The sequence below is a fragment of the Dermochelys coriacea genome, chromosome 1 (assembly GCF_009764565.3).
Source record: "Dermochelys coriacea isolate rDerCor1 chromosome 1, rDerCor1.pri.v4, whole genome shotgun sequence".
Taxonomy (NCBI): Eukaryota; Metazoa; Chordata; order Testudines; family Dermochelyidae; genus Dermochelys; species Dermochelys coriacea.
The window spans coordinates 347,785,963-347,813,169 of NC_050068.2; the positions used below are offsets into that span (position 1 = coordinate 347,785,963).

The 27,207-nt window shown below is 45.0% G+C and overlaps 1 protein-coding gene across 2 annotated transcripts; it reads right to left on the minus strand.

Moving 5' to 3' along the window:
* Nucleotides 1-18,434: 18,434 nt before the first annotated feature.
* Nucleotides 18,435-26,896, minus strand: LOC119855633 (tubulin alpha-3 chain). Of its 2 annotated transcripts, none has more exons than XM_038402047.2 (4): nucleotides 26,783-26,896; nucleotides 23,195-23,438; nucleotides 21,073-21,221; nucleotides 18,435-19,830 (listed from the first exon to the last, which is right to left on the minus strand). In XM_038402047.2, the coding sequence occupies exons 1-4, from the start codon at nucleotides 26,783-26,785 to the stop codon at nucleotides 18,853-18,855; spliced, it is 1,374 nt and encodes a 457-aa protein (XP_038257975.1). In that variant the 5' UTR covers nucleotides 26,786-26,896; the 3' UTR covers nucleotides 18,435-18,852. The 2 variants fall into 2 exon arrangements, with proteins under 2 accessions (XP_038257975.1, XP_038257985.1); XM_038402057.2 differs by lacking the exon at nucleotides 26,783-26,896 and adding an exon at nucleotides 26,617-26,752.
* Nucleotides 26,897-27,207: the final 311 nt, after the last annotated feature.

The window sequence follows — 27,207 nt, forward strand, 5'->3', positions numbered from 1 at the left end:
GAAGCAGTCGAGCTGGGGCCATGGGGAAAGAACAGGAAGCAGGAGGGGGCCTTGTGATAGAGCATGGGTGGGACCAGGTCTGGCTGTTTGGAGAGGCTTAGCCTCCCCTAGCCTGCGATACCCACCACCCATGGGAGACACTCACATACCATGATGCAGGCCATTCATTGCACCAGTATCAAATACAGAGATAAAATAACCTCTCTACTCCTACTCGAGATTCCCCTATTTGTGCATCCCGGGACAGCCTTAGCAGTTTTGGTCATTGCATCACAATGGGAGCTCATGTTCAGCTGATTATCCACCGTGAAACCCGAATCTTTTTCAGAGTCCCTGCTTGCCAGGATAGAGTCCCCGATCGTGGGCGTAGGTCATGCCTTCTTTGTTCCTAGATGTATTCTTTTAGAATAAGCCATATTAAAATGCATCTGGTTTGCTCAGTTTATCAAGCAATCCAAATTGCTCTAAATTAATTATTGGTCCTCTTCATTTTATTAACCACAGCCCAATTTTTGTGTCATCTTCAAACTTTATCAGTGACGATTTGGGGTTTTCTTGCAGATCATTGATAAAAATGTTAAAGAGCGTTGGGCCCCCTGTGGAAACACCTGCTCAATGACAATCCTCCTTTTACAGTTACATTTTGAGACCTACCAGCCAGCCAGTTTTTAATCCTTAGCCAAGACTATAACGGGGTTCAGAAAAGAACTAGATTAGTTCATGGAGGATAGGTCCACCAATGGCTATTAGCCAGGATGGGCAGGGATGGTGTCCCTAACCTCTGTTTGCCAGAAGCTGGGAATGAGCCAGAGGGGATGGATCACTTGATGATTATCTGTTCTGTTCATTCCCTCTGCGGCACCTGGCACTGGCCACTGTCAGAAAACAGGATACTGGGCTAGATGGACCTTTGGTCTGACCCAGTATCGCTGTTCTTATGTTCTTTTAGTCTTTCAATGTGTGCCATGTTAATTTTATATCATTCTAGTTTTTTAATCAATATGTCATGCAGTATCAAGTCAAATGCCTTGCAGAAGTCTATTACATCAACACTATCACCTTTATCTACCAAACTTGTAATCTCATCAAAAAAGATATCAATTTAGTTTGACCAACCCCTTCCCAGCTTGGTGTCATCCACAATTTTGATAAGCATACTCTCCACTCCATCATTCAAGTCATTAATGAAAATACTGATTAGTACCAGACCCAAGAAAGAACACTGCAGTATGACACTGAACCATGGATAACTACTCCTCAGGTATGGTCTTTCCGCCACTTGTGCACCCATTTTATAGTAATTTCATCGAGACTATTTTCCCCTAGCTTGCTTATGAGAGTGTCATGTTAGACAGTATCAAAAGCTTTACTAAATTCACGATAAATCACATCTACTGCTTCCACCCCAGTCACTAGACCAGTTACCATAGAATATCAGGGTTGGAAGGGACGTCAGGAGGTCATCTAGTCCAAACCCCTGCTCAAAGCAGGACCAATCCCCAGCTAAATCATCCCAGCCAGGGCTTTGTCAAGCCAGGTGTTAAAAACCTCAAAGGAAGGAGATTCCACCCCCTCGCTAGGTAACCCATTCCAGTGCTTCACCACCTTCCTAGTGGAAAAGTTTTTCCTAATATCCAACCTCAACCTCCCGCACTGCAACTTGAGACCATTACTCCTTGTTCTGTCATCTGCTACCACTGAGAACAGTCTAGATCCATCCTCTTTGGAACCCCCCCCCCTTTCAGGTAGTTGAAAGCAGCTAGCAAATCCCCCCTCATTCTTCTGTTCTGCAGACTAAACAATCCCAGTTCCCTCAGCCTCTCCTCATAAGTCATGTGTTCCAGTCCCCTAATCATTTTTGTTACCCTCTGCCGGACGCTTTTCAATTTTTCCACATCTTTCTTGTAGCGTGGGGCCCAAAACTGGACACAGTACTCCAGATGAGGCCTCACCAATGTCGAATAGAGGGGAATGATCACGTCCCTTGGTCTGCTGGCAATGCTCCTATACAGCACAAAATGCCATTAGCCTTCTTGGCAACAAGGGCACACTGTTGACTCATATCATATCTAGGGTGACCAGATATCCCAATAAAATGGGGACTGTCCCAATATTTAATTGTTTGTCCTGCGTCCTGATTGATGTACGGTTGGGATGCCATTTGTTCCAATATTTTCCTTCGGCGGCACTCCAGCTTTTTTGTTTTGTTTTTTTCTTCGGCAGCACTCCAGTTTTTTTGTCTGTTTGTTTTTTGCTTGGGGCAGCAAAATACTTAGAGTCGGCCCTGGTGAGCCTGTGGCTTCTCCCCCATGTGTCCCGATATTTTGTTCTTGTCATCTGGTCACCCTACTCATATCCAGCTTATCGTCCACTGTAACTCCTAGGTCCTTTTCTGCAGAACTGATGCCTAGCCATTCGGTCCCTAGTCTGTAGCAGCACATGGGATTCTTCCATCCTAAGTACAGGACTCTGCACTTGTCCTTGTTGAACCTCATCAGATTTCTTTTGGCCCAATCCTCTAATTTGTCTAGGTCACTCTGTTGGATCATATTAAAGAAGTTCTGTATTAAAATCACAAATGAGTTTGATTCCCCATAGTTTAAATTCCAGGGTATTACTAATTAAGAAGGTTTCAGAGTAGCAGCCGTATTAGTCTGTATTCGCAAAAAGAAAAGGAGGACTTGTGACACCTTAGAGACTAACAAATTTATTTGAACATAAGCTTTCGTGAGCTACAGCTCACTTCATCGGATGCATTCAGTGAAAAATATAGTGGGGATATTTATATACATAGAGAACATGAGACAATGGGTGTTACCATACACACTGTAATGAGACTGATCACTTAAGGTGAGCTATTACCAGCAGGAGAGCGGGGGACGGAGGGACCTTTTGTAGTGATAATCAAGGTGAGCCATTTCCAGCATTTGACAAGAACGTCTGAGGAACAGTGCGGGGAGAGGGGAGGGAATAAACAAGGGGAAATAGTTTTACTTTGTGTAATGACCCATCCACTCCCAGTCTCTATTCAAGCCTAAGTTAATTGTATCCAGTTTGCAAATTAATTCCAATTCAGCAGTCTCTCATTGGAGTCTGTTTTTAAGTTTTTCTGTTGAAGAATTGCAACTTTTAGGTCTGTAATCGAGTGACCAAAGAGATTGAAGTGTTCTCCAACTGGTTTTTAAATGTTATCATTCTTGATGTGTGATTTGTGACCATTTATTCTTTTATGTAGAGACTGTCCTGTTTGACCAATGAACATGGCAGAGGGGCATTGCTGGCACATGATGGCATATATCACATTGGTGGATGTGCAGGTGAACGAGCCTCTGATACTGTGGCTGATGTGATTAGGCCCTATGATGGTGTCCCCTGAATAGATATGTGGACAGAGTTGGCAACGGGCTTTGTTGCAAGGATAGGTTCCTGGGTTAGTGGTTCTGTTGTGTGGTGTGTGGTTGCTGGTGAGTATTTGCTTCAGATTGGGGGGCTGTCTGTAAGCAAGGACTGGCCTGTCTCCCAAGATATGTGCGAGTGATGGGTCGTCCTTCAGGATAGGTTGTAGGTCCTTGATGATGCGTTGGAGAGGTTTTAGTTGGGGGCTGAAGGTGATGGCTAGTGGCGTTCTGTTATTTTCTTTGTTGGGCCTGTCCTGCAGTAGTGACTTCTGGGTACTCTTCTGGCTCTGTCACTGTTCCTCAGACGTTCTTGTCAACTGCTGGAAATGGCCCACCTTGATTATCACTACAAAAGTGTTCTTCCCCCCCCCCCGCTCTCCTGCTGGTAATAGCTCACCTTAAGTGATCAGTCTCATTACAAAAAGAAAAGGAGTACTTGTGGCACCTTAGAGACTAACAAATTTATTAGAGCATAAGCTTTCGTGAGCTACAGCTCACTTCATCGGATGCATTTGGTGGAAAAAAAAAATGGAAAAAAAAAGTTTTTTTTCCACCAAATGCATAGAATCATAGAATCATAGAATATCAGGGTTGGAAGGGACCCCAGAAGGTCATCTAGTCCAACCCCCTGCTCAAAGCAGGACCAAGTCCCAGTTAAATCATCCCAGCCAGGGCTTTGTCAAGCCTGACCTTAAAAACCTCTAAGGAAGGAGATTCTACCACCTCCCTAGGTAACGCATTCCAGTGTTTCACCACCCTCTTAGTGAAAAAGTTTTTCCTAATATCCAATCTAAACCTCCCCCATTGCAACTTGAGACCATTACTCCTCGTTCTGTCATCTGCTACCATTGAGAACAGTCTAGAGCCATCCTCTTTGAAACCCCCTTTCAGGTAGTTGAAAGCAGCTATCAAATCCCCCCTCATTCTTCTCTTCTGCAGACTAAACAATCCCAGCTCCCTCAGCCTCTCCTCATAAGTCATGTGCTCTAGACCCCTAATCATTTTCGTTGCCCTTCGTTGTACTCTTTCCAATTTATCCACATCCTTCCTGTAGTGTGGGGCCCAAAACTGGACACAGTACTCCAGATGAGGCCTCACCAGTGTCGAATAGAGGGGAACGATCACGTCCCTCGATCTGCTCGCTATGCCCCTACTTATACATCCCAAAATGCCATTGGCCTTCTTGGCAACAAGGGCACACTGCTGACTCATATCCAGCTTCTCGTCCACTGTCACCCCTAGGTCCTTTTCCGCAGAACTGCTGCCGAGCCATTCGGTCCCTAGTCTGTAGCGGTGCATTGGATTCTTCCATCCTAAGTGCAGGACCCTGCACTTATCCTTATTGAACCTCATTAGATTTCTTTTGGCCCAATCCTCCAATTTGTCTAGGTCCTTCTGTATCCTATCCCTCCCCTCCAGCGTACCTACCACTCCTCCCAGTTTAGTATCATCCGCAAATTTGCTGAGAGTGCAATCCACACCATCCTCCAGATCATTTATGAAGATATTGAACAAAACGGGCCCCAGGACCGACCCCTGGGGCACTCCACTTGACACCGGCTGCCAACTAGACATGGAGCCATTGATCACTACCCGTTGAGCCCGACAATCTAGCCAGCTTTCTACCCACCTTATAGTGCATTCATCCAGCCCATACTTCCTTAACTTGCTGACAAGAATGCTGTGGGAGACCGTGTCAAAAGCTTTGCTAAAGTCAAGAAACAATACATCCACTGCTTTCCCTTCATCCACAGAACCAGTAATCTCATCATAAAAGGCGATTAGATTAGTCAGGCATGACCTTCCCTTGGTGAATCCATGCTGACTGTTCCTGATCACTTTCCTCTCCTCTAAGTGCTTCAGGATTGATTCTTTGAGGACCTGCTCCATGATTTTTCCAGGGACTGAGGTGAGGCTGACTGGCCTGTAGTTCCCAGGATCCTCCTTCTTCCCTTTTTTAAAGATGGGCACTACATTAGCCTTTTTCCAGTCATCCGGGACTTCCCCCGTTCGCCACGAGTTTTCAAAGATAATGGCCAAGGGCTCTGCAATCACAGCCGCCAATTCCTTCAGCACTCTCGGATGCAATTCGTCCGGCCCCATGGACTTGTGCACGTCCAGCTTTTCTAAATAGTCCCTAACCACCTCTATCTCTACAGAGGGCTGGCCATCTCTTCCCCATTTTGTGTTGCCCAGCACAGCAGTCTGGGAGCTGACCTTGTTAGTGAAAACAGAGGCAAAAAAAGCATTGAGTACATTAGCTTTTTCCACATCCTCTGTCACTAGCTTGCCTCCCTCATTCAGTAAGGGGCCCACACTTTCCTTGGCTTTCTTCTTGTTGCCAACATACCTGAAGAAACCCTTCTTGTTACTCTTGACATCTCTTGCTAGCTGCAGCTCCAGGTGCGATTTGGCCCTCCTGATATCTTTCCTACACGCCTGAGCAATATTTTTATACTCTTCCCTGGTCATATGTCCAACCTTCCACTTCTTGTAAGCTTCTTTTTTATGTTTAAGATCCGCTAGGATTTCACCATTAAGCCAAGCTGGTCGCCTGCCATATTTACTATTCTTTCGACTCATCGGGATGGTTTGTCCCTGTAACCTCAACAGGGATTCCTTGAAATACAGCCAGCACTCCTGGACTCCCTTCCCTTTCATGTTAGTCCCCCAGGGGATCCTGGCCATCTGTTCCCTGAGGGAGTCAAAGTCTGCTTTCCTGAAGTCCAGGGTCCGTATCCTGCTGCTTACCTTTCTTCCCTGCGTCAGGATCCTGAACTCAACCAACTCATGCTCACTGCCTCCCAGATTCCCATCCACTTTTGCTTCCCCCACTAATTCTACCCGGTTTGTGAGCAGCAGGTCGAGAAAAGCGCTCCCCCTAGTTGGCTCCCCTAGCACTTGCACCAGGAAATTGTCCCCTACACTTTCCAAAAACTTCCTGGATTGTCTATGCACCGCTGTATTGCTCTCCCAGCAGATATCAGGAAAATTAAAGTCACCCATGAGAATCAGGGCATGCGATCTAGTAGCTTCCGTGAGTTGCCGGAAGAAAGCCTCATCCACCTCATCCCCCTGGTCCGGTGGTCTATAGCAGACTCCCACCATGACATCACTCTTGTTGCACACACTTCTAAACTTAATCCAGAGACACTCAGGTTTTTCCACAGTTTCGTACCGGAGCTCTGAGCAGTCATACTGCTCCCTTACATACAGTGCTACTCCCCCACCTTTTCTGCCCTGCCTGTCCTTCCTGAACAGTTTATAACCATCCATGACTGTACTCCAGTCATGTGAGTTATCCCACCAAGTCTCTGTTATTCCAATCACGTCATAATTCCTTGACATCACCAGGACCTCCAGTTCTCCCTGCTTGTTTCCAAGGCTTTGTGCATTTGTATATAAGCACTTGAGATAACCTGTTGATCGCCCCTCATTCCCAGTATGAGGCAGGAGCCCTCCCCTCACAGACATTCCTGCCTGTGCTTCCTCCCGGTATCCCGCTTTCCCACTTACCTCAGGGCTTTGGTCTCCTTCCCCCGGTGAACCTAGTTTAAAGCCCTCCTCACTAGGTTAGCCAGCCTGCTGGCAAAGATGTTCTTCCCTCTCTTTGTAAGATGGAGCCCGTCTCTGCCCAGCACTCCTCCTTCATGGAACACCATCCCATGGTCAAAGAATCCAAAGCCTTCTCTCCGACACCACCTGCGTAGCCATTCGTTGACCTCCACGATTCGACGGTCCCTACCCAGGCCTTTTCCTTCCACGGGGAGGATGGACGAGAACACCACTTGCATCCGATGAAGTGAGCTGTAGCTCACGAAAGCTTATGCTCAAATAAATTTGTTAGTTTCTAAGGTGCCACAAGTCCTCCTTTTCTTTTTGTGAATACAGACTAACCCGGCTGCTACTCTGAAAAGAGATTGAAATATCCGTGTTAAGATGTTTAAAAGAAAACAGGGTAAGCCAGTACCAAAGGGAGGAATGGAGTCAGAAGGAACTCCAACCTCACCTTCTATTAAAAAAAAAATTACACCTTTTAAACAAATCCTTCAAAAATTTGGGCACAATCCTTGGACTAAACAAACCCTAGCTGATGTCTGCACTATTTCAGACCTAGAGGATAGATCGGCTCTGTATATCCTCATATACAAACCTCCTAGTGCTGCCAAAAGAGATGCAGCAGCAATTCGGTTATTGTGGGAGGCATGTAAGGATTCTTACCTCCGCTTGTCTTCATGTAAAGAGGAAAAGGCACAAACGGAAAAGGGAGCAGACAACTGGAAGGTGCTGGCTACAAATACCCAAAGTCAGCTGAAAATAATGAAAGAGGCACTCCAGGAATGCAAAAAGAGAGAGAAAGAGATTCCTGGCAGACCAAGCTAAAGCCTCTGAGAAAATTGAAAGAGAGAATCATGTGCTCCAAGGTATGGTAAAGAAATTAACCTTGAAGCAGGGTAGAGCACCTGCAAATCATAGTCCTTGTGAGTCACTAATTAAGAGTCTGAGAAAAAAAATGGGCTTTGCCTTTAACCAGGTAGCAGCCATTATAGCGGGTGAAAGGGGAAAAAGGTCCTATGTACAGCACTCCCAGGCAGAATTACGAAGAGAAAAGAGAGTGAAAAAGTTAACTCTGCAGAGGCTGGAGGGAATTAAGCAGCTAAACTTTATGAAAATGTTAAAAAGGAAAAGTGTTAGAGACAGAGCATTCTTGGTTTCTTTGCAGCCGTTCTGAAGGAAAAATGGGCCCTTTTCCAAAGGAATGTCTGTAAATTAGCCAGGCAACAAAAACGATCTGATTAAAATCATTTGACTGGACAATTTAGTCAAATTTGCTAAAAGAACATAAGGGGGTTCTATTGGAACTTAACTGCCTCAAATGTATAAAGGGAATGTAAGATGTAAAAACAGAGCAGTGTGGAAGGGATGTTAAGGAAAAGAAAATGTGTATGTATCTATCTGTGTGTGTGTAAGTATGTAAAGTTCTAAGGACCAATTTGTTTTGTTCTTGTTTTAAATAATGCCACTAAAAATCCATTTGACTCTTTAATTCAAAGTTGCAAAACTGACAGACCTTTTTGCTAGACACCGGTAATTAGTGTTGTTTGGCTTTGGGATTTGGCATTTTACCCTTAAAAGGTAACTCAATGCTTTACAAAATGTAAAATGTTTTTAAGTTGTGGCTGCAGCAAGGCAGTCAAAATCAGGAGAATAGAAAAAAAAATTCTGCATTCTTTTGTTTGGTTGGTTGATTTCTGTTTGTTTGTTAGTTTTTGTAACAAAATAGCAGATGAGAGCTGTAGTAAATAAATAAATAAGAAATTAAAAAGACAGTGCCCCTCTGAAGCAACAGCAGGGGTGAGGTGCACAAAACAAAAAGAAGCAATATTAGAAACACTGAGCCTTAAAATGGCTCTGAATAATCAGACTGTCACTTTGATAAAGGTACATGAAAACTTTGTAAGCAAAAAAAAAATAAGAAATAGTTACACCTTATGTAAAAATTTATATGGATCATGTTATAGAAGTTAAACTATGGAAGAAATGTGCATTTGCCCCAGAACATGTGCAGGGTATATAGTAGAAGGGGCAAAAGAAATGCAAACATACCATGCTACTTAATTAAAATGCTATTCGGGCTCCAAAGGAAGCCACAATAGGTTGGGTTTTCTTTTTCAGATTGCTGTGTGTTTTGGAAGTAGAAGTTAAAAAAGTAATCAAAGCTCTGGTGAAAGTTGATTGTGTCCCTTTTAAGATAGAGTCTCTGAGCTGCTGATGGGTTTAAATCCAAAAGCAGGAAACTTCTGTGAAAATGCAAATTACCTAAATGATAAAGGAAGGAAAGAACTAGCAGCACAAAGGAGCTGCTGATAAAGGACATACCTGGTCAGCAAACAAATTTGTCTAAATAAAAGGCATGGTATAACAAGATAATTTTAATAAATTTAATGATAATAAGTACCCCTGTAACAATGTATAGTGTTCAGAGTAGCAGCCGTGTTAGTCTGTATTCGCAAAAAGAAAAGGAGTACCCGTGGCACCTTAGAGACTAACAAATTTATTAGAGCATAAGCTTTCGTGAGCTACAGCTCACTTCATCGGATGCATTTGGTGGAAAAAGCAGAGGAGAGATTTATATACACACACACAGAGAACATGAAACAATGGGTTTATCATACACACTGTAAGGAGAAAGAAAAGGAGTACTTGTGGCACCTTAGAGACTAACAAATTTATTAGAGCATAAGCTTTCGTGAGCTACAGCTCACTTCATCGGATGCATTTGGTGGAAAAAACAGAGGAGAGATTTATATACACACACACAGAGAACATGAAACAATGGGTTTATCATACACACTGTAAGGAGAGTGATCACTTAAGATAAGCCATCACCAGCAGCAGGGGGGGGAAAGGAGGAAAACCTTTCATGGTGACAAGCAAGGTAGGCTAATTCCAGCAGTTAACAAGAATATCAGAGGAACGGGGGGGGGGGGTGAGGTGGGGGGGAGAAATACCATGGGGAAATAGTTTTACTTTGTGTAATGACTCATCCATTCCCAGTCTCTATTCAAGCCTAAGTTAATTGTATCCAGTTTGCAAATTAATTCCAATTCAGCAGTCTCTCGTTGGAGTCTGTTTTTGAAGCTTTTTTGTTGAAGTATAGCCACTCTTAGGTCTGTGATCGAGTGAGCAGAGAGATTGAAGTGTTCTGCGACTGGTTTTTGAATGTTATAATTCTTGACGTCTGATTTGTGTCCATTCATTCTTTTACGTAGAGACTGTCCAGTTTGGCCAATGTACATGGCACAGGGGCATTGCTGGCACATGATGGCATATATCACATTGGTAGATGCGCAGGTGAACGAGCCTCTGATAGTGTGGCTGATGTGATTAGGCCCTATGATGGTATCCCCTGAATAGATATGTGGACAGAGTTGGCAACGGGCTTTGTTGCAAGGATAGGTTCCTGGGTTAGTGGTTCTGTTGTGTGGTGTGTGGTTGCTGGTGAGTATTTGCTTCAGATTGGGGGGCTGTCTGTAAGCAAGGACTGGTCTGTCTCCCAAGATCTGTGAGAGTGATGGGTCGTCCTTCAGGATAGGTTGTAGATCCTTGATGATGCGTTGGAGAGGTTTTAGTTGGGGGCTGAAGGTGATGGCTAGTGGCGTTCTGTTGTTTTCTTTGTTGAGCCTGTCCTGTAGTAGGTGACTTCTGGGTACTCTTCTGGCTCTGTCAATCTGTTTCTTCACTTCAGTAGGTGGGTATTGTAGTTGTAGGAATGCATGATAGAGATCTTGTAGGTGTTTGTCTCTGTCTGAGGGGTTGGAGCAAATGCGGTTATATCGTAGCGCTTGGCTGTAGACAATGGATCGAGTGGTATGATCTGGATGAAAGCTAGAGGCATGTAGGTAGGAATAGCGGTCAGTAGGTTTCCGATATAGGGTGGTGTTTATGTGACCATCGCTTATTAGCACCGTAGTGTCCAGGAAGTGGATCTCTTGTGTGGACTGGTCCAGGCTGAGGTTGATGGTGGGATGGAAATTGTTGAAATCATGGTGGAATTCCTCAAGAGCTTCTTTTCCATGGGTCCAGATGATGAAGATGTCATCAATGTAGCGCAAATAGAGTAGGGGCATTAGGGGACGAGAGCTGAGGAAGCGTTGTTCTAAGTCAGCCATAAAAATGTTGGCATACTGTGGGGCCATGCGGGTACCCATCACAGTGCCGCTGATTTGAAGGTATACATTGTCACCAAATGTGAAATAGTTATGTGTCAGGACAAAGTCACAAAGTTCAGCCACCAGGTTAGCCGTGACAGTATCGGGGATACTGTTCCTGACGGCTTGTAGTCCATCTTTGTGTGGAATGTTGGTGTAGAGGCTTCTACATCCATAGTGGCTAGGATGGTGTTTTTAGGAAGATCACCAATGGACTGTAGTTTCCTCAGGAAGTCAGTGGTGTCTCGAAGATAGCTGGGAGTGCTGGTAACGAAGGGCCTGAGGAGGGAGTCTACATAGCCAGACAATCCTGCTGTCAGGGTGCCAATGCCTGAGATGATGGGGCGTCCAGGATTTCCAGGTTTATGGATCTTGGGTAGCAGATAGAATACCTCAGGTCGGGGCTCCAGGGGTGTGTCTGTGCGGATTTGTTCTTGTGCTTTTTCAGGGAGTTTCTTGAGCAAATGCTGTAGTTTCTTTTGGTAACTCTCAGTGGGATCAGAGGGTAATGGCTTGTAGAAAGTGGTGTTGGAGAGCTGCCTAGTAGCCTCTTGTTCATACTCTGACCTATTCATGATGACGACAGCACCTCCTTTGTCAGCCTTTTTGATTATGATGTCAGAGTTGTTTCTGAGCTGTGGATGGCACTGTGTTCTGCATGGCTGAGGTTATGGGGTAAGCGATGCTGCTCTTCCACAATTTCAGCTCGTGCACGTCGGCGGAAGCAGTCTATGTAGAAATCCAGGCTGCTGTTTCGACCTTCAGGAGGAGTCCACCCAGAATCCTTCTTTTTGTAGTGTTGGCAGGAAGGTCTCTGTGGGTTAATATGTTGGTCAGAGGTGTGTTGGAAATATTCCTTGAGTCTGAGACGTCGAAAATAGGATTCTAGGTCACCACAGAACTGTATCATGTTCGTGGGGGTGGAGGGGCAAAAGGAGAGGCCCCGAGATAGGACAGATTCTTCTGCTGGGCTAAGAGTATAGTTGGATAGATCAACAATATTGCTGGGTGGGTTACGGGAACCATTGTTGTGGCATTGATGACATCTTCATCATCTGGACCCATGGAAAAGAAGCTCTTGAGGAATTCCACCATGATTTCAACAATTTCCATCCCACCATCAACCTCAGCCTGGACCAGTCCACACAAGAGATCCACTTCCTGGACACTACGGTGCTAATAAGCGATGGTCACATAAACACCACCCTATATCGGAAACCTACTGACCGCTATTCCTACCTACATGCCTCTAGCTTTCATCCAGATCATACCACTCGATCCATTGTCTACAGCCAAGCGCTACGATATAACCGCATTTGCTCCAACCCCTCAGACAGAGACAAACACCTACAAGATCTCTATCATGCATTCCTACAACTACAATACCCACCTGCTGAAGTGAAGAAACAGATTGACAGAGGCAGAAGAGTACCCAGAAGTCACCTACTACAGGACAGGCCCAACAAAGAAAACAACAGAACGCCACTAGCCATCACCTTCAGCCCCCAACTAAAACCTCTCCAACGCATCATCAAGGATCTACAACCTATCCTGAAGGACGACCCATCACTCTCACAGATCTTGGGAGACAGACCAGTCCTTGCTTACAGACAGCCCCCCAATCTGAAGCAAATACTCACCAGCAACCACACACCACACAACAGAACCACTAACCCAGGAACCTATCCTTGCAACAAAGCCCGTTGCCAACTCTGTCCACATATCTATTCAGGGGATACCATCATAGGGCCTAATCACATCAGCCACACTATCAGAGGCTCGTTCACCTGCGCATCTACCAATGTGATATATGCCATCATGTGCCAGCAATGCCCCTGTGCCATGTACATTGGCCAAACTGGACAGTCTCTACGTAAAAGAATGAATGGACACAAATCAGACGTCAAGAATTATAACATTCAAAAACCAGTCGCAGAACACTTCAATCTCTCTGCTCACTCGATCACAGACCTAAGAGTGGCTATACTTCAACAAAAAAGCTTCAAAAACAGACTCCAACGAGAGACTGCTGAATTGGAATTAATTTGCAAACTGGATACAATTAACTTAGGCTTGAATAGAGACTGGGAATGGATGAGTCATTACACAAAGTAAAACTATTTCCCCATGGTATTTCTCCCCCCCACCTCACCCCCCCCCCCCCCCCGTTCCTCTGATATTCTTGTTAACTGCTGGAATTAGCCTACCTGCTTGTCACCATGAAAGGTTTTCCTCCTTCCCCCCCCTGCTGTTGGTGATGGCTTATCTTAAGTGATCACTCTCCTTACAGTGTGTATGATAAACCCATTGTTTCATGTTCTCTGTGTGTGTGTATATAAATCTCTCCTCTGCTTTTTCCACCAAATGCATCCGATGAAGTGAGCTGTAGCTCACGAAAGCTTATGCTCTAATAAATTTGTTAGTCTCTAAGGTGCCACGGGTACTCCTTTTCTTTTTGCGAATGTATAGTGTGTATGATTTTTGGAAAAATCCTTTAAAGTCATATGGTAATGATGCTTCTCAGTTATTATCTGTAAATAAACTTAAAGCTTAAAGTGAAGTTTTGGAATAACCTTCCAAGGGAAGCAGTGGGGGCAAAAGATCTATCTGGTTTTAAGATTCTACTCGATAAGTTTATGGAGGAGATGGTATGATGGGATAATGGGATTTTGGTAAGTAATTGATCTTTAAATATTCAGGGTAAATATGCCAAATCCCCTGAGATGGGATATTAGATGGATGGGATCTGATTTACTATAGAAAATTCTTTCCTGGGTATCTGGCTGGTGAATCTTGCCCATGTGCTCAGGGTTTGGCTGATTGCCATGTTTGGGGTCTGGAGGGAGTTTTCCTCCAGGGCAGATTGGAGAGGCCCTGGAGGTTTTTTTGCCTTCCTCTGTAGCATGGGGCATGGTTGACTGGAGGGAGGCTTCTCTGCTCCTTGAAGTTTTGAACCATGATTTGAGGACTTCAATAGCTCAGACATGGGTGAGGTTTTTCATAGGAGTGGTGGGTGACATTCTGTGGCCTGCGCTGTGCAGGAGGTCGGACTAGATGATCAGAGTGGTCCCTTCTGACCTTAGTATCTATGAAAGCTTAACACAGCAGGAAAAATGTTATAAACTTGGTCTGCTGTATAAGAAGGGAAACTGAGGTACCCCACCTCATGGATTTAATGACTAAACAGTGGGATAATTTCCCCATAACCCTTAAAAGATAGAAGCCATTGAAAGCTGGGGCCTGCCTATAGAACAAAAACAGGAAAATATGGGGGTAATTTCTCTGTTTTGCCTGCAATCAGCAAGCGTATTTGTAAAAGAAATATTTTAAGCAATAATCTGCCACCCCAAAAGGGGTAGAAACATGTTCTTTTTGTCTTTCAGAAAATCAGGAAAAGCTGATGCCAGCTGAAGAGCAACCCAATACCACGAATCTACTGTCACAATAGAAATTGTGTTTTGTGTTCTATGTTTTGTCTTGTGTTTTGTCTTGTTGCTAGCATTGTTGTGTGTTTAAAAAAAAATACTGCAGACCTGCAGGTACTTAAAAATAAATTAAGCTCTCTGTCCCAGCTACAGGACAGCCTGATACAAAAACAAGTACATGGCTATGTAGACTTGGTCCAAATTGGTCTGGGTAACCTAAAAGCCCGATGGAATCTTTGGCAATGGCTTAATACTACCACATGGCTTATGCATAAGAAAAAAATTAGAAATAGGAAACTACGCAGCCATAGCTATGGGATGCACTGAAATGCAGATACTTGCACGAGCTACTTTGGAACACAAAATGTTCTGGGTCATATAGGGAAATATTAAGGGTTTGATGCATTTGTTAAAACAAAAAAGAGATCATTGTTTGACACTTATCAATAGGAATGGATGCAATATGTTTCCAGTGTCGTAAAACCAGACTTGTTAATGGGAGAAATTGTTGTCAAAATTGCACACCAACAGTCCCTGGAGGCAAAGGTATTGAAGTTTAGCCCACTCCCCATATTACACATGGGATCCTTCTGGCTACCCTGGACCTCGAGCCAGTGGGCTGGGGAGGGAGGGAAGCTATTGGACACTAGAGGTTGTACCGAATGGACTCCTCAAAAGTGGGTGCACCTCACCTTGCCTGTTGCGCCAGAACCTTGTAGTAAAGATACATCACTAGGATCATCTATGTGGGATGAATTGGAATCACAAACTCAAATTGCCTCACAGTGCCTTCTCTTGAATAGGCTACATAGAAAGTGACACTGATGATTATAAATCTTAGTGTCAAAAAGGGGATTATGTTGGATCATATTAAATAAGTTCTGATTAAAATCACAAATGAGTTTGATTCCCCATCGTTTAAATTCCAGGGTATTACTAATTAAGAGGTCTCTTGGTTTTTGGTACTGTTTCTCTCCCTCTATGTGTGAAACTTGCAAGCTACTTATTGTGTTAGTACATCCTAAGACAGAGTCTGTTCTCAGAGCAATTCTTTGTAACAACTACTCACACAGAGAGAGACTCAAAACAATACTCTGTAACAACAGAAACAGCACCCAGAGTCTCCCCGCCCTTTTGTTGTATTCATCTCGCTTTGTTAACAATTGTGATTAAAATAGATAGAAGATGTATGTGGATGAATGCTTGGTGTGGATAACTGAATGATCAGGGAGGTGCCAGCCTAAGAATCCAGTGTCCATCGGCTGAAGAAGGCATCAAGTGGAAATAACCAGAGGACCCCCCGGAGAGCAGAATGGAATCCACCCAACAGCCTCAAGAATGGGAGATCCAAAGAACAAGATAACATCTGGCAGCATGGAGCTGTCAGGAATGTGCCATCTACTGATTGATTCAGCAACAGCATGATGAAGCAATTCCCATAGACTGGCATAGGAAGAAATTCCTATAAAAATGGACTCTAGAAAGTGAGAACTTTGGGGTCTGATTCTGCAAACCAACTTCCAGGAGGTTCAGATGAGCATCTGACAAGGCTCTGCTCCCTCCTCATGTCCAGGCCACCTGGCCAGTGGCTTGGCATGAGCAACTCTAAGGCTGGTAACTAGGATAACAACCTTGCAGAACCTGTGTGTATGAATGAATGTGTGAATAAATATGAAATTGAATGGAATGTTATAGCTATAACTAACTGCTTACTATGATTCTTTCTGTATTCACAATAAATGTGGCATTTTGCCTTTTCCCCTTTAATAAAATCCTGCTGGTTTTTATTTTATTGGTATAACAACTCTGGACCCCACCCCTACCCTCCAGCATATCTACCTCTCCCCCCAGTTTAATGTCATTTTGTCAAGGGTGCAGTCCACGCCATCCTCCAGATCAGGGATGGCCAACCTGTGGCTCTGGAGCCACATACGGCTCTTCAGAGGTTAATATGTGGCTCCTTGCGTAGGCACCAACTCCAGGGCTGCAGCTACAAGTGCCAACTTCCCAATGTGCCAGGGGATGCTCACTGCTCAACCCCTGGCTCTGCCCCCGCTCCACCCCCTCCCCTGAGCCTGCTGTGCCCTTGCTCCTCCCCCTTCTGACATCCCCCACCCCGAGAGCCTCCTGCATGCCACAAAACAGCTGATTGGGAGGTGCAGGGAGAGAGGAGGTGGTGCTGTTCAGCGTGGCTGCTAGTGGGTGGGAGGTGCTGGGGGTGGGGTGGGGCAACTGATCAGAGGCTGCAGACAGATTACTGTGGTAAATTTTGGCTCCTTCTCAGGCTCAGGTTGGCCTCCCCCGGTCTAGTCCATAGCAGATACTATTTCTCCCATCCATCAAGGAGTTTCATTACATCCTTTTTCATAATGGAAAGGATTGCAGCTCAGTGACATTGTAAGTGTTCAACCCCCAGCCCCCCTCCACCTCTTACATGGACAGGTGCTATTAGCAGAGTTATGAGACCAGCTAGTGGACAGAACTGAAACATCAAGATCCTGATTTAGCAACCCTGCCAGCTGTCCTTGCTGCTTTTACCATGTTCTTTTCACTACACATGCCCTAAAGGGCTGGTTTGTTCCTTTCTCAAGCTAAATATACATAATGCCACAGTCCCAACTTAAGCCTCTTTTGGCTATGCAGCTAGAGAGGCAATAAGACAGCTCAGAAATGAGCAACAGCTGCCCTTAGAAGTCCTAGCCTGTTGCAAGCTGGTTCTATTACCATGTTCGCTGATCTATGTCTATCTACTGTGTTCACCACAAGCACTAAAAAAAAAAAAAAACAAAAAACAACCACACACCACTTTAGTCATTTGCAGTCCTGTGCTCTTCCATCAAAGCTTATGCCAATTTGCCTTTCTAGAGAGAATATTGTGGAGCGTTTCACTCAGGTGTGGAGAGCAAGGAGCAATGGAATCATTGCAGGCAGTTTTTTGAGAACTAGTATTTCAGAGGCCAGTGTATTGATCTGGCACCCAACAATTCAGTACAGTAATTTGGCTACCTGCTGGTCTTAAAGTCTATGAGGGATCATGATCATCATCTGCAACATGTAGGTGGTCAGGCTGAGCTACAGAACCTCATCCACCGACTCCTGTAATGTCTGGCTGAAGTTACTGAAGTCCTTGAATCATGATTTAAAGAGGTCAAGTTGCAGAGAGACTCCACCATTTCCTCTAGTTCAAACTAGCAAGGGCCCCATACTGCAAAGGAAGGCAAACCTCTCCTGCCAGGATCTCTGTCAATCTGACCTGGGGGAAATTCCTTCCCCACCCAAAATAGGGTGATCAGTTAGAACCTGAGCACATGGGTGAGGCTCACCCACCAAACATCTGGGAAAGAATTTTCTACAGTAAATGGCCTCAACCATAGGAGACAACTCTGTGACTGCTACAGGGCTGGAGCACCCACAGGAAAAAAGTTAGCAGATACTTAGCATGCACCAGCAGGCAAGCTCCCTTCCCCTGCCCCCCTCCCTCTACCACACACTGGTGGCCACCCAAGCAACTCACTGCAGTGTTCAAGATAGGGAGGAGCTGTGCTTGAGGAAGGGGGCAGGGGTCAAACATACCCTTAATAGAGAGGAAGTTGGCACCTATGGCCTCAACTCTTGTTAAGTTCACTCTATCCAGTAAATTGCAGATTGAAAATTTCAGGGCCTGAGCAGCTTTCAGAGAAGAGGGCAGCTTCCCGCTTGGGACAGTTTTCAGCTGGAATAATTTCTGCAGCAGGTAGCGAATAACAGTGTCGATGTAGGAGTGGGGCATCTAGGTAGCTGAGCCTCAATTACAAAGCTACTCCTGCAATGTGGATTTTGGTATTTACTCATGGATTAGTGGAAAGGCACATGTTTAAGACAACCTTAGGGAGTCCATACAGCAGCCCTTCACAGAGAAGTTAAAGCCAAATAATTTTTATTGAAATACAGAGTTTAATGTCACATGGTTTCTAATAAAAGGTGCTTTAGCAGTAGAAGAGACAGAGGAATCTTCATGTTTCGTGCAGGAGAGTGTTGCAAGCTTTAGGTCCTTTGGTTCATACATTAGCATCCTTTGCACCAAAAAAAAAAAAATCTGCCCCAAGCATTAAACTGGTGGCTTATCAGATTTCATTTCAGAGACCTAGCAATGAAGCTTGATAGTTTCAGCAAGTATGCGCTCATGCGACAGAGTTGGCCATGTTCAATTATGCAAGCATAAGAGGGCAGAGAATCTCTCAATTGGTAACCTTTATATTAAGAGAATCCCATGAGAGATGCTGCCTGAGCACCACCACAACTTTAGCCTGATTAACTGGAGTTTGGACTTGATTTGAGTTAATACTCATCTTCGTCTGCCTCATCCCCATCTGCAGAGTCCCTGCCAACTTCCTCATAGTCCTTCTCGAGAGCGGCCATATCCTCCCTGGCTTCGGAGAACTCCCCCTCCTCCATCCCCTCCCCCACATACCAATGCACAAAGGCCCGTTTTGCGTACATCAGGTCAAACTTGTGATCCAGCCGGGCCCAGGCTTCTGCAATAGCTGTGGTGTTGCTCAGCATGCAGACGGCCCGCTGCACTTTAGCCAGGTCTCCCCCTGGCACCACTGTGGGGGGCTGGTAATTGATGCCCACCTTAAATCCAGTTGGGCACCAGTCCACAAACTGGATAGACCTCCTGGTTTTGATGGCTGCTATAGCTGCATTCACATCCTTGGGCACCACATCCCCCCGGTATAGCAGGCAGCAAGCCATGTATTTGCCTCGGCGAGGGTCACATTTCACCATCTGGTTGGAAAACTCAAAGCAAGCGTTGGTGATTTCAGGCACCGAGAGCTGCTCGTGGTAGGCTTTCTCTGCCGAAATTATGGGTGCATAGGTAGTGAGGGGGAAGTGTATGCGGGGATAAGGCACCAAATTAGTTTGGAATTCTATCAGATCAACATTTAATGCACCATTAAATCTCAGGGAAGCAGTGACAGATGACACGATCTGTCCTATCAGCCTGTTCAAGTTGGTGTAAGTGGGACGCTCAATATCAAGGTTCCGGTTGCAGATGTCGTAAATGGCCTCGTTGTCCACCATGAAAGAACAGTCCGAGTGCTCCAGCGTGGTGTGGGTGGTCAGGATGGAATTGTAGGGTTCCACCACCGCAGTGGAGACCTGTGGGGCAGGGTACACCGAGAACTCCAGCTTGGACTTCTTGCTGTACTCTACTGACAGGCGCTCCATCAAGAGGGACGTGAATCCAGAGCCTGTGCCTCCTCCAAAACTGTGGAAGACCAGGAACCCTTGAAGGCCACTGCACTGGTCAGCCTGCAAGAGAAATGCAATTTGTTAATTTCCTCAACTCAATGATTTTATACTATTTAATCTCATTGCTGATTAACTGCTGACAGCAGGATTGGTCAGAAGTTCCAATAGTGAGTTTGTGTAAGAATAAAGTCCCAACAATTCTCCTCTTCATAGAATCATAAAAGTGCAGGACTGGACGGGACCTCAATAGGTCACTTTGTCCAGTGCCCTGCCTGTAAGGCAGGGCTAGTAATAGTAATTGATAGTCTAAGGGGAATGTTATTCAGCCTTAATTTGGGCCTTTAAGTTACCCCTTGGATGTTTCCATAGGAGATCATTAATTAGTTCAGTGTTAAGAGGTGGCACACTGACAATACTTGTTGCTATTATAGGTACTATTGCATGGACATTTGTAAACCCTTCAGGTAATGCATCACACTCCAACATCCACAGAGCACTTTGAAATGCAAGTTGCTTATTGACAGCCCAGAGTTTAGTATCTGGACACTTGTATACTTCGAACTGGATTGAGACCCACTAGCTAATTTTAATATAGGCCACCCCAGCTATTCAAGGGTTACAAGACTATAAAAGGGTTCAAAAAAGGAACTAGATAAGTTCATGGAGGATAGGTCCATCAATGGCTATTAGCCAAGATGGGCAGGAATGTAAAACTATGCTCTGAAGTATCCCCTGCCTGTTTGCCAGAACCTAGGTATGGGAGACAGGGGATGGCTCACTTGATTGCCTGTTCTGTTTAGACTCTCTGAAGCACCTGGCATTGACCACTGTTGGAAGACAGGATACTGGACTAGATGGACCATTGGCCTGACCCAATATGGCCATTCTTATGTACTTTTGTAATCTAGTCACCAAGGCTGGGATTTGACACATTGCTATTGGACTGCAAGGCCCTGAACTGTTTAGGTCTGACACAATAGTCACCAAGTACAGAGGTCTTACCCCTCTATTACAAGAGCCAGCCCCCCCCCCAAACAAAAAACATTATGCAGCCATTTCCAAGAGATGCAACAGCTCCTGAGCCAAGACTTTAACGGTTCTTTTGAAGCAATGAACTTTATACTTGGCTTGTAGTGCCCATCACAAACATTCGGTTAGTATACCAGAATGCCTTGTTAGCCTGCTGTTACAATCCCCTTTAAGTGGATACTGTCCTTCTCCCAAGTGTCATTGTCCCATTTTGAAAGATTAATTAAGGAGGTGCTTTAAGAGACTTTTAGAAGAAAGTATTTGTCTACTTGCCATTTTACGGACTCTGCCCAGTACAGTATCAATTATTTCCTTCCCAATGGTGTAGTGGCCCCGGGCATAGTTGTTGGCAGCATCTTCTTTGCCACTAATGAGCTGCTCAGGATGGAAGAGTGCACGGTAGTTCCCAATTCGGATCTCATCTGCAGAAAGTCAGATTATTGGTTAAATAGGAGACACTTAACAGATTGGGGATGTTAGAGCATGAGTGAATACCATTGCCAGCAAAGCTGTCAAGAGTACGAGAGAGACAAGCTTCAAAAAGATCCATCATGAAGCGGAAACAGTGTATTCAAGATATTGTAGGAATTTTGAGAGGGGCCTGTGATTGGTGAGCTAGGACTGAAGAAAAGAGCTATACCTACAAGTTTGCCCAGATAATGCACATAGGACTTCAATTTCCACCTTGAAGTCATGTTCTGATTAGGTTTCAGAGTAGCAGCCGTGTTAGTCTGTATTCACAAAAAGAAAAGGAGTTCTTGTGGCACCTTAGAGACTAAAATTTATTGGAGCATAAGCTTTCGTGAGCTACAGCTCACTTCATCGGATGCATCCGATGAAGTGAGCTGTAGCTCATGAAAGCTTATGCTCTAATACATTTGTTAGTCTCTAAGGTGCCACAAGAACTCCTTTTCTTTTTGTTCTGATTAGGGTTAGAGTACATTTTAGGATGCTGGCTGGGTTTCCATTTTCTGTCTGTGGGATTATAATTACCATATGAAGCTTGTGTATTTGTCTTGTTTACTTGCACCTCTGAATTTCTAGTAGCATTTTCTCAGGGGCAGCATTACATGCTGTCGATTCATAGATTAAGGCTAGAAGGAACCCTTGTGATCATCTAGTCTTACCTACTGTACAAGACAGATCATAGCACTTCCAAAATAATTCCTCAAGCAGATCTTCTAGAGAAAGATCCAGTTCCCTGACTGTTAAAAATTCAGCATGTTACACAGACTGCTCTGCTTCTTCCCCCACCCATGGGAGATTTGTTCATTATTTAGTTATTTTCCCCTTAATCTAAGGGAGTTACCTAGACCCTAGGGATAGGGTTACTCTGTTTGGAAAGACAAGATTTCGGGCAACAAATCTCTGAAATCCTCAGGAATCAAAGGCAGCAAAGATGTCTCCTGGGTTAAAAAACAACCTTATTTTACAGGGGACACTTGTTATGTTGGAAACCTCTCCATAAGAGACTGTAGTGATCTACTCAGAAATACTCTTCACCGCTTCAGATCATTGAAAAGCATGATGCTTGTTTTTCCACAGGAACCAGGTAAACTAGTTTACAGACACTTCATGGGGATGCTTTAGACCAGGGGTGGCCAACCTGTGGCCCCGGAGCCACATGTGGCTCTTCAGAAATTAATATGCGGCTCCTTGTCTAGGCACCGACTCTGGGGCTGGAGCTACAGGTGCCAACTTTCCAATGTGCCGGGGGGTACTCACTGCTCAACCCCTGGCTCTGCCACAGGCCCTGCCCCGACTCCACTCCTTCCTGCCCCTTACCTTGAGCCTGCCATGCCCTGGCTCCTCCCCCTCCCCCCCAGAGCCTCCTGCACGCCATGAAACAGCTGATCAGGAGGTGCGGGGAGGCGCTGATTGGCAGGCAGGAGGTATGGGGGTGGAGCTGATGCGGGGGGCTGCTGATGCATTACTGTGGCTCTTTGACAAAGTACATTGGTAAATTCTGGCTCCTTCTCAGGCTCAGGTTGGCCACCCCTGGTTTAGTAGCTGCTATCAAACAGGCTTGCTGGGTCAGATCCTCAGCAGGTGTAAGTGAGCTTAGTGCTACTGATGTTGATGGAACTAGGCCAGTTTCACCAGCCAAGCATCTAGCCCTCTATCCACAAGAGGGAAATCCCATATAAGAAAGCAAAATCCCAAGTGAAATGCTGCACACATACCGGTGAAGGAGGAATAACCCGTTTGCCACGTAGAGTCCTGTTTGGAATTAATGACACGTAAAATACAATGTTTCATGATTGGACAGTGTCACCAGGGTTAAACTGATGGAGGTGGCAAGTCAGAGGATGCAATCAGTGACATTAGCCACTAGGCCCTCCCACCAAAAGGAAGCTAAAGAATGTTCTGCTGCATATCTGCCCCCTTATCTTACCAATGACTGTGGGTTCCAGGTCTATGAACACTGCTCTGGGCACATGCTTTCCTGATGCAGTCTCACAGAAGAAGGTCTCAAAAGAAGAATCCACTTGTTCAGTGTCTGGCTCTATTGGTTTAGCCGCCTTGCTGCAGGGAATGGTCCCATCCGGCTGGATTCCGTGTTCTAGACAATACAGCTCCCAACAGGCATTGCCCATCTGGACCCCAGCCTGGCCAATATGGATAGAGAGACACTCCCTCTGGAATTAGGGACAAGTCTCATTACTGCTTCAGGTTAAGGAGATAGTAGCCACAATGTGTACTAGCTGTTAGCTTGAAAGAGCAAAATACAACTGCCAAGGCTATTTCCTACATGCAGAAATTTAGCCCAACTAATCAGTTAGTGCAACAGGTGGTCTTGGTATACACCTTGACTTCTGGGAGAGAGTTTCTAGTTTTCAGGTAATATAGGACTCTTATACACAAAGTTTAAACCAGTTATGTTACAATACCCTTGATGCAGGGTTTTCCAGCCTGGGGGCAGGTGGGGAGACACAGGGAGCAAAGAATAAGAGCTGTAGACCTATCCAAACCAGCACTGCAAATGGGACCTGCAGTTTTGTTTTATGCAGCAGGTGACCCCTTGCATGCCACTGGCCTTCTATCCCCACTCTTGCACGGACTCTATATATATGTATGTATATTGCCCAGGGCTGCAAGCTCAGCTTTCTGGCCCAAGCATCTCTTCTCAGCTCCAGCAGGTTCTCAACTCCTCACATAAGGCTCTGCATCCAGGAGCCACTCAGACTAAATAATTCACCCTCCCTCCCAAGCTACAAGCAGATAAGAAATTGAGAAGCCACATGCTAGTATAAAAATGTAGAAAGCAAGAGATAAGACAGACTGAAAGAACCAGGGAGAGACTATGGACCAAAAAATTAACAACTGTAACCTATAGGGTTGCCAAGGGGCCCGTTTTCAACTGGAACATCCAGTCAAAGAGAGACCCTGGGGGCTCTGATCAGCACTCCTGACCGGGCTGTTAAAAGTCCGGTCAGCAGTGCAGCAGGGCTAAGGCAGGCTCCCAGAAGCAGCGGCACGATCCTCCTCCAGCTTCTAGATGCAGGGGTAGCCAGAGGGCTCTGCATGAAGTTCCCATTGGCCAGGAACTGCGGCCAGCGGGAGCAGTGCCTGCAGATGGGGCAGTACGCAGAGCCGCTTGGTTGCGCCTATGTGTAGGAGCTGGAGGGAGGACATACTGCTGCTTCTGGGAGCTGCTTGAGGTAAGCGCCACTTGAAGCCTGCACCTCTAACCCCCTCCCCTGATCTCCCTCCTGCCCTCCAAACCCCTCAGAGCACCCTCCTGCACCCCAGACCCCCTCATCCCCAGCACCCAAGACCCAACTCCCCTCCTGTGCACCACACCCCTCATTTCTGGGCCCACCCCAGAACCTGCACCCTCAGCCCAGAGCCCATACCCCCTCCCACACCAACCCTCGAGCCAGCATGGTAAAAATGAGCGAGTGAGGGAAGGTGGGGAGAGCAAGTGACAGAGGGATGAGGAGAGCAAGTGACAAAGGGATGAGGAGATGGAGTGAGTGGGGGTGGGGCTTTGGAGGAGGGTGGGATGTTCGGTTTTGTGCGAGTAGAAAGTTGGCAATCCTAGTAACCTAGCCCAGTGCAAGGGAACATAGTGGCTTTCCATCCACTGGTCCTCCACAAGGACATCTGCCCTAGGAAGATTTTGGCAGCCCGGGCTTTAAAGCGTTAAACTGAAATATGCTTAGCTTCTAGCAGTGTCATGGTCTTAGGGTATGAGCAGCCAATAAGATTGTCCTGATTTAGTGTTTGGTTAGTGTCTTCCTTAAGAGACTATTGTTATACACATTTCTCTCTATAAGCATTCCTTCAGTTTCCACAGCTCTAAAGCCAGATGCAACAAAGGTGCAAGGGACTATTTAATATAAATAAACAGAGTTCTAGCAACTAGAATAGCTATAGCAATAACCTAGAATTAAAAGTACCTCTTTAGACACATGTTAAGTATGAGCAATTCTAGTTCGTGAGATGCTGTGAGGATCTATAGCTTTGAGATCTCTGGAGTGAACTCCTACTCAGCACCTAAAGACTACAAATTTGCCAAATCACATGACACAAAATCCAGATGGCAGGATTGCTCTCAGGGAATTGGAAGATCATATATTTGATGGACAGAATTTTAGTCCAGGCCTGATTTCTCACCACCCCCAAGTTGTGGTGAGAGCTCAGACCCAAGGCCTTATGGCGAGCTCATCCCTAGTGGGCATGGCCACTCCTGATTCAATCTGGCTGATATTTGAAGTTATCCATCTCACAGGGCTGGTATTCGTACTATTTGGGAAGCGTGTTACTCAGCTCGCCCATCCCCACCATTTAGATAGTTGCAACATTTTTTAGCAAGATGTGGCTAAGGTCACCACCGTGGCCATTTTTTCCAGCTTTAGAAGAGACAGCTGTTTGGATCATGGACCTATTCTAGTCCACAAGAGACAGCACCTGCTCCCAGCATAGCATGGTTCTTGGGATTTTTAAAATGAGTGCGTGGCAAATGGAAAAACCCTAGTGGAATAGCAGGAAATGCAAGTTGAAAGAACAGTTTGCTTGGGGATGCAGTTAAGAGGTACCAGATCAACAGTATTTGCATTCTGCACCAAGATAAGCTGTATTTTACAGCATCAGGCTATAAACAGATGAAACATTATTGTCTGCATGATTTTTGCATTTAAATTGCCATTAAAATGTTAGATTTTTATAACAGGAGAGTCCCTAGAACAGCACTTTGAAATCTGACTTCACTGTCTGCAAAAAAAAGTTTTGAAAATGCCTTTTCTTCATTTTTTACATTATAAGGTCACATTCAACAAACATTTTTTAGAATATACTTGTACTATTCTAAGTCACCTTATTGTAAACTTTCTGGTTAGTTATGCAGATTGCATGCATTTTTAAAGCTTGTATATTAAAGGCATTTGAGTTTCAAAGCTGTAGGCTCTTTAGAGTCAAGATTAAATTAGAAATGCTAAGGGACAGTTGTAATTTTACTCATTTAACAGACAAACCCTTGGGATTACAGTAGACAAAGGCAACATGGCAGCTCATAAGGAAAAAATTACCTTCTGCAAAATGCATTAGTTTCATACATTGTTACGGTTGCTGAAGTGTTAATTTCAAGGGGAAAGACCACAAATATACTGTACTTTTTTTAAAAAAAACTTTAGCCTGCCAAAACCATTCACGCATCTATATAGACCAGTTGCAGATAAAACTGCAAACTCAACTCCTATTAAACGTTAAACACTTAACAACTCTACAGGCACCAGCTGCTCATGAGCTGAAATCTTAGAGAGAAAAAGCAGAGTGAGGGTGGGCACTTAGAGTAATCCAAGTACTAGCTTTTACCTTATAAGGAGCAAACTGTTGGTTCAATAAGCTATAAAGCAAGCAACAATTAAATGAGAAAGCTGCTTTGAATTAACATCCACAGAAGAAGGACTAGGTGTCTAGATCAGTAGCTTTTAAGGACCCTGTACATTAGCACTCATAGAAATAATAATGCATGCCTTACCATGATGGCTTTGTAAGCTTCCTAAGATTTAAGCAAACCAGCTGCCTCTGCCTCTCTTCCTGGAACTTTATATCCCAGTAAGAACTGACTCCACCTGAATGTAAAGAGGCACTCTTCTCATTTAAAGGGGCAGAGACCCCTTTTTTTGGGCTTGCCTGAAACACAATCCCTTAGGGGCCAAATTCCATGCTGACTTGCCCTTGGAGCAAACCCGTTGATTTGAATAGGGTTGGGTGGGAGGTAGTTTGGCCCCAAGTGTGTTTCAAAGGGGGATTTGATTGAAAAGTAAGTAAACAAACAAACCACGAGGGTTTTAGTCAAGCTGAAGGGAAGCTTGCGCTGTGTCATAAGGATAAACTAACCACTCCCAAGCCGCAGTTATCCACATCCTAATTAGTAACAATGCTGCCAATGCTATCTTGTGT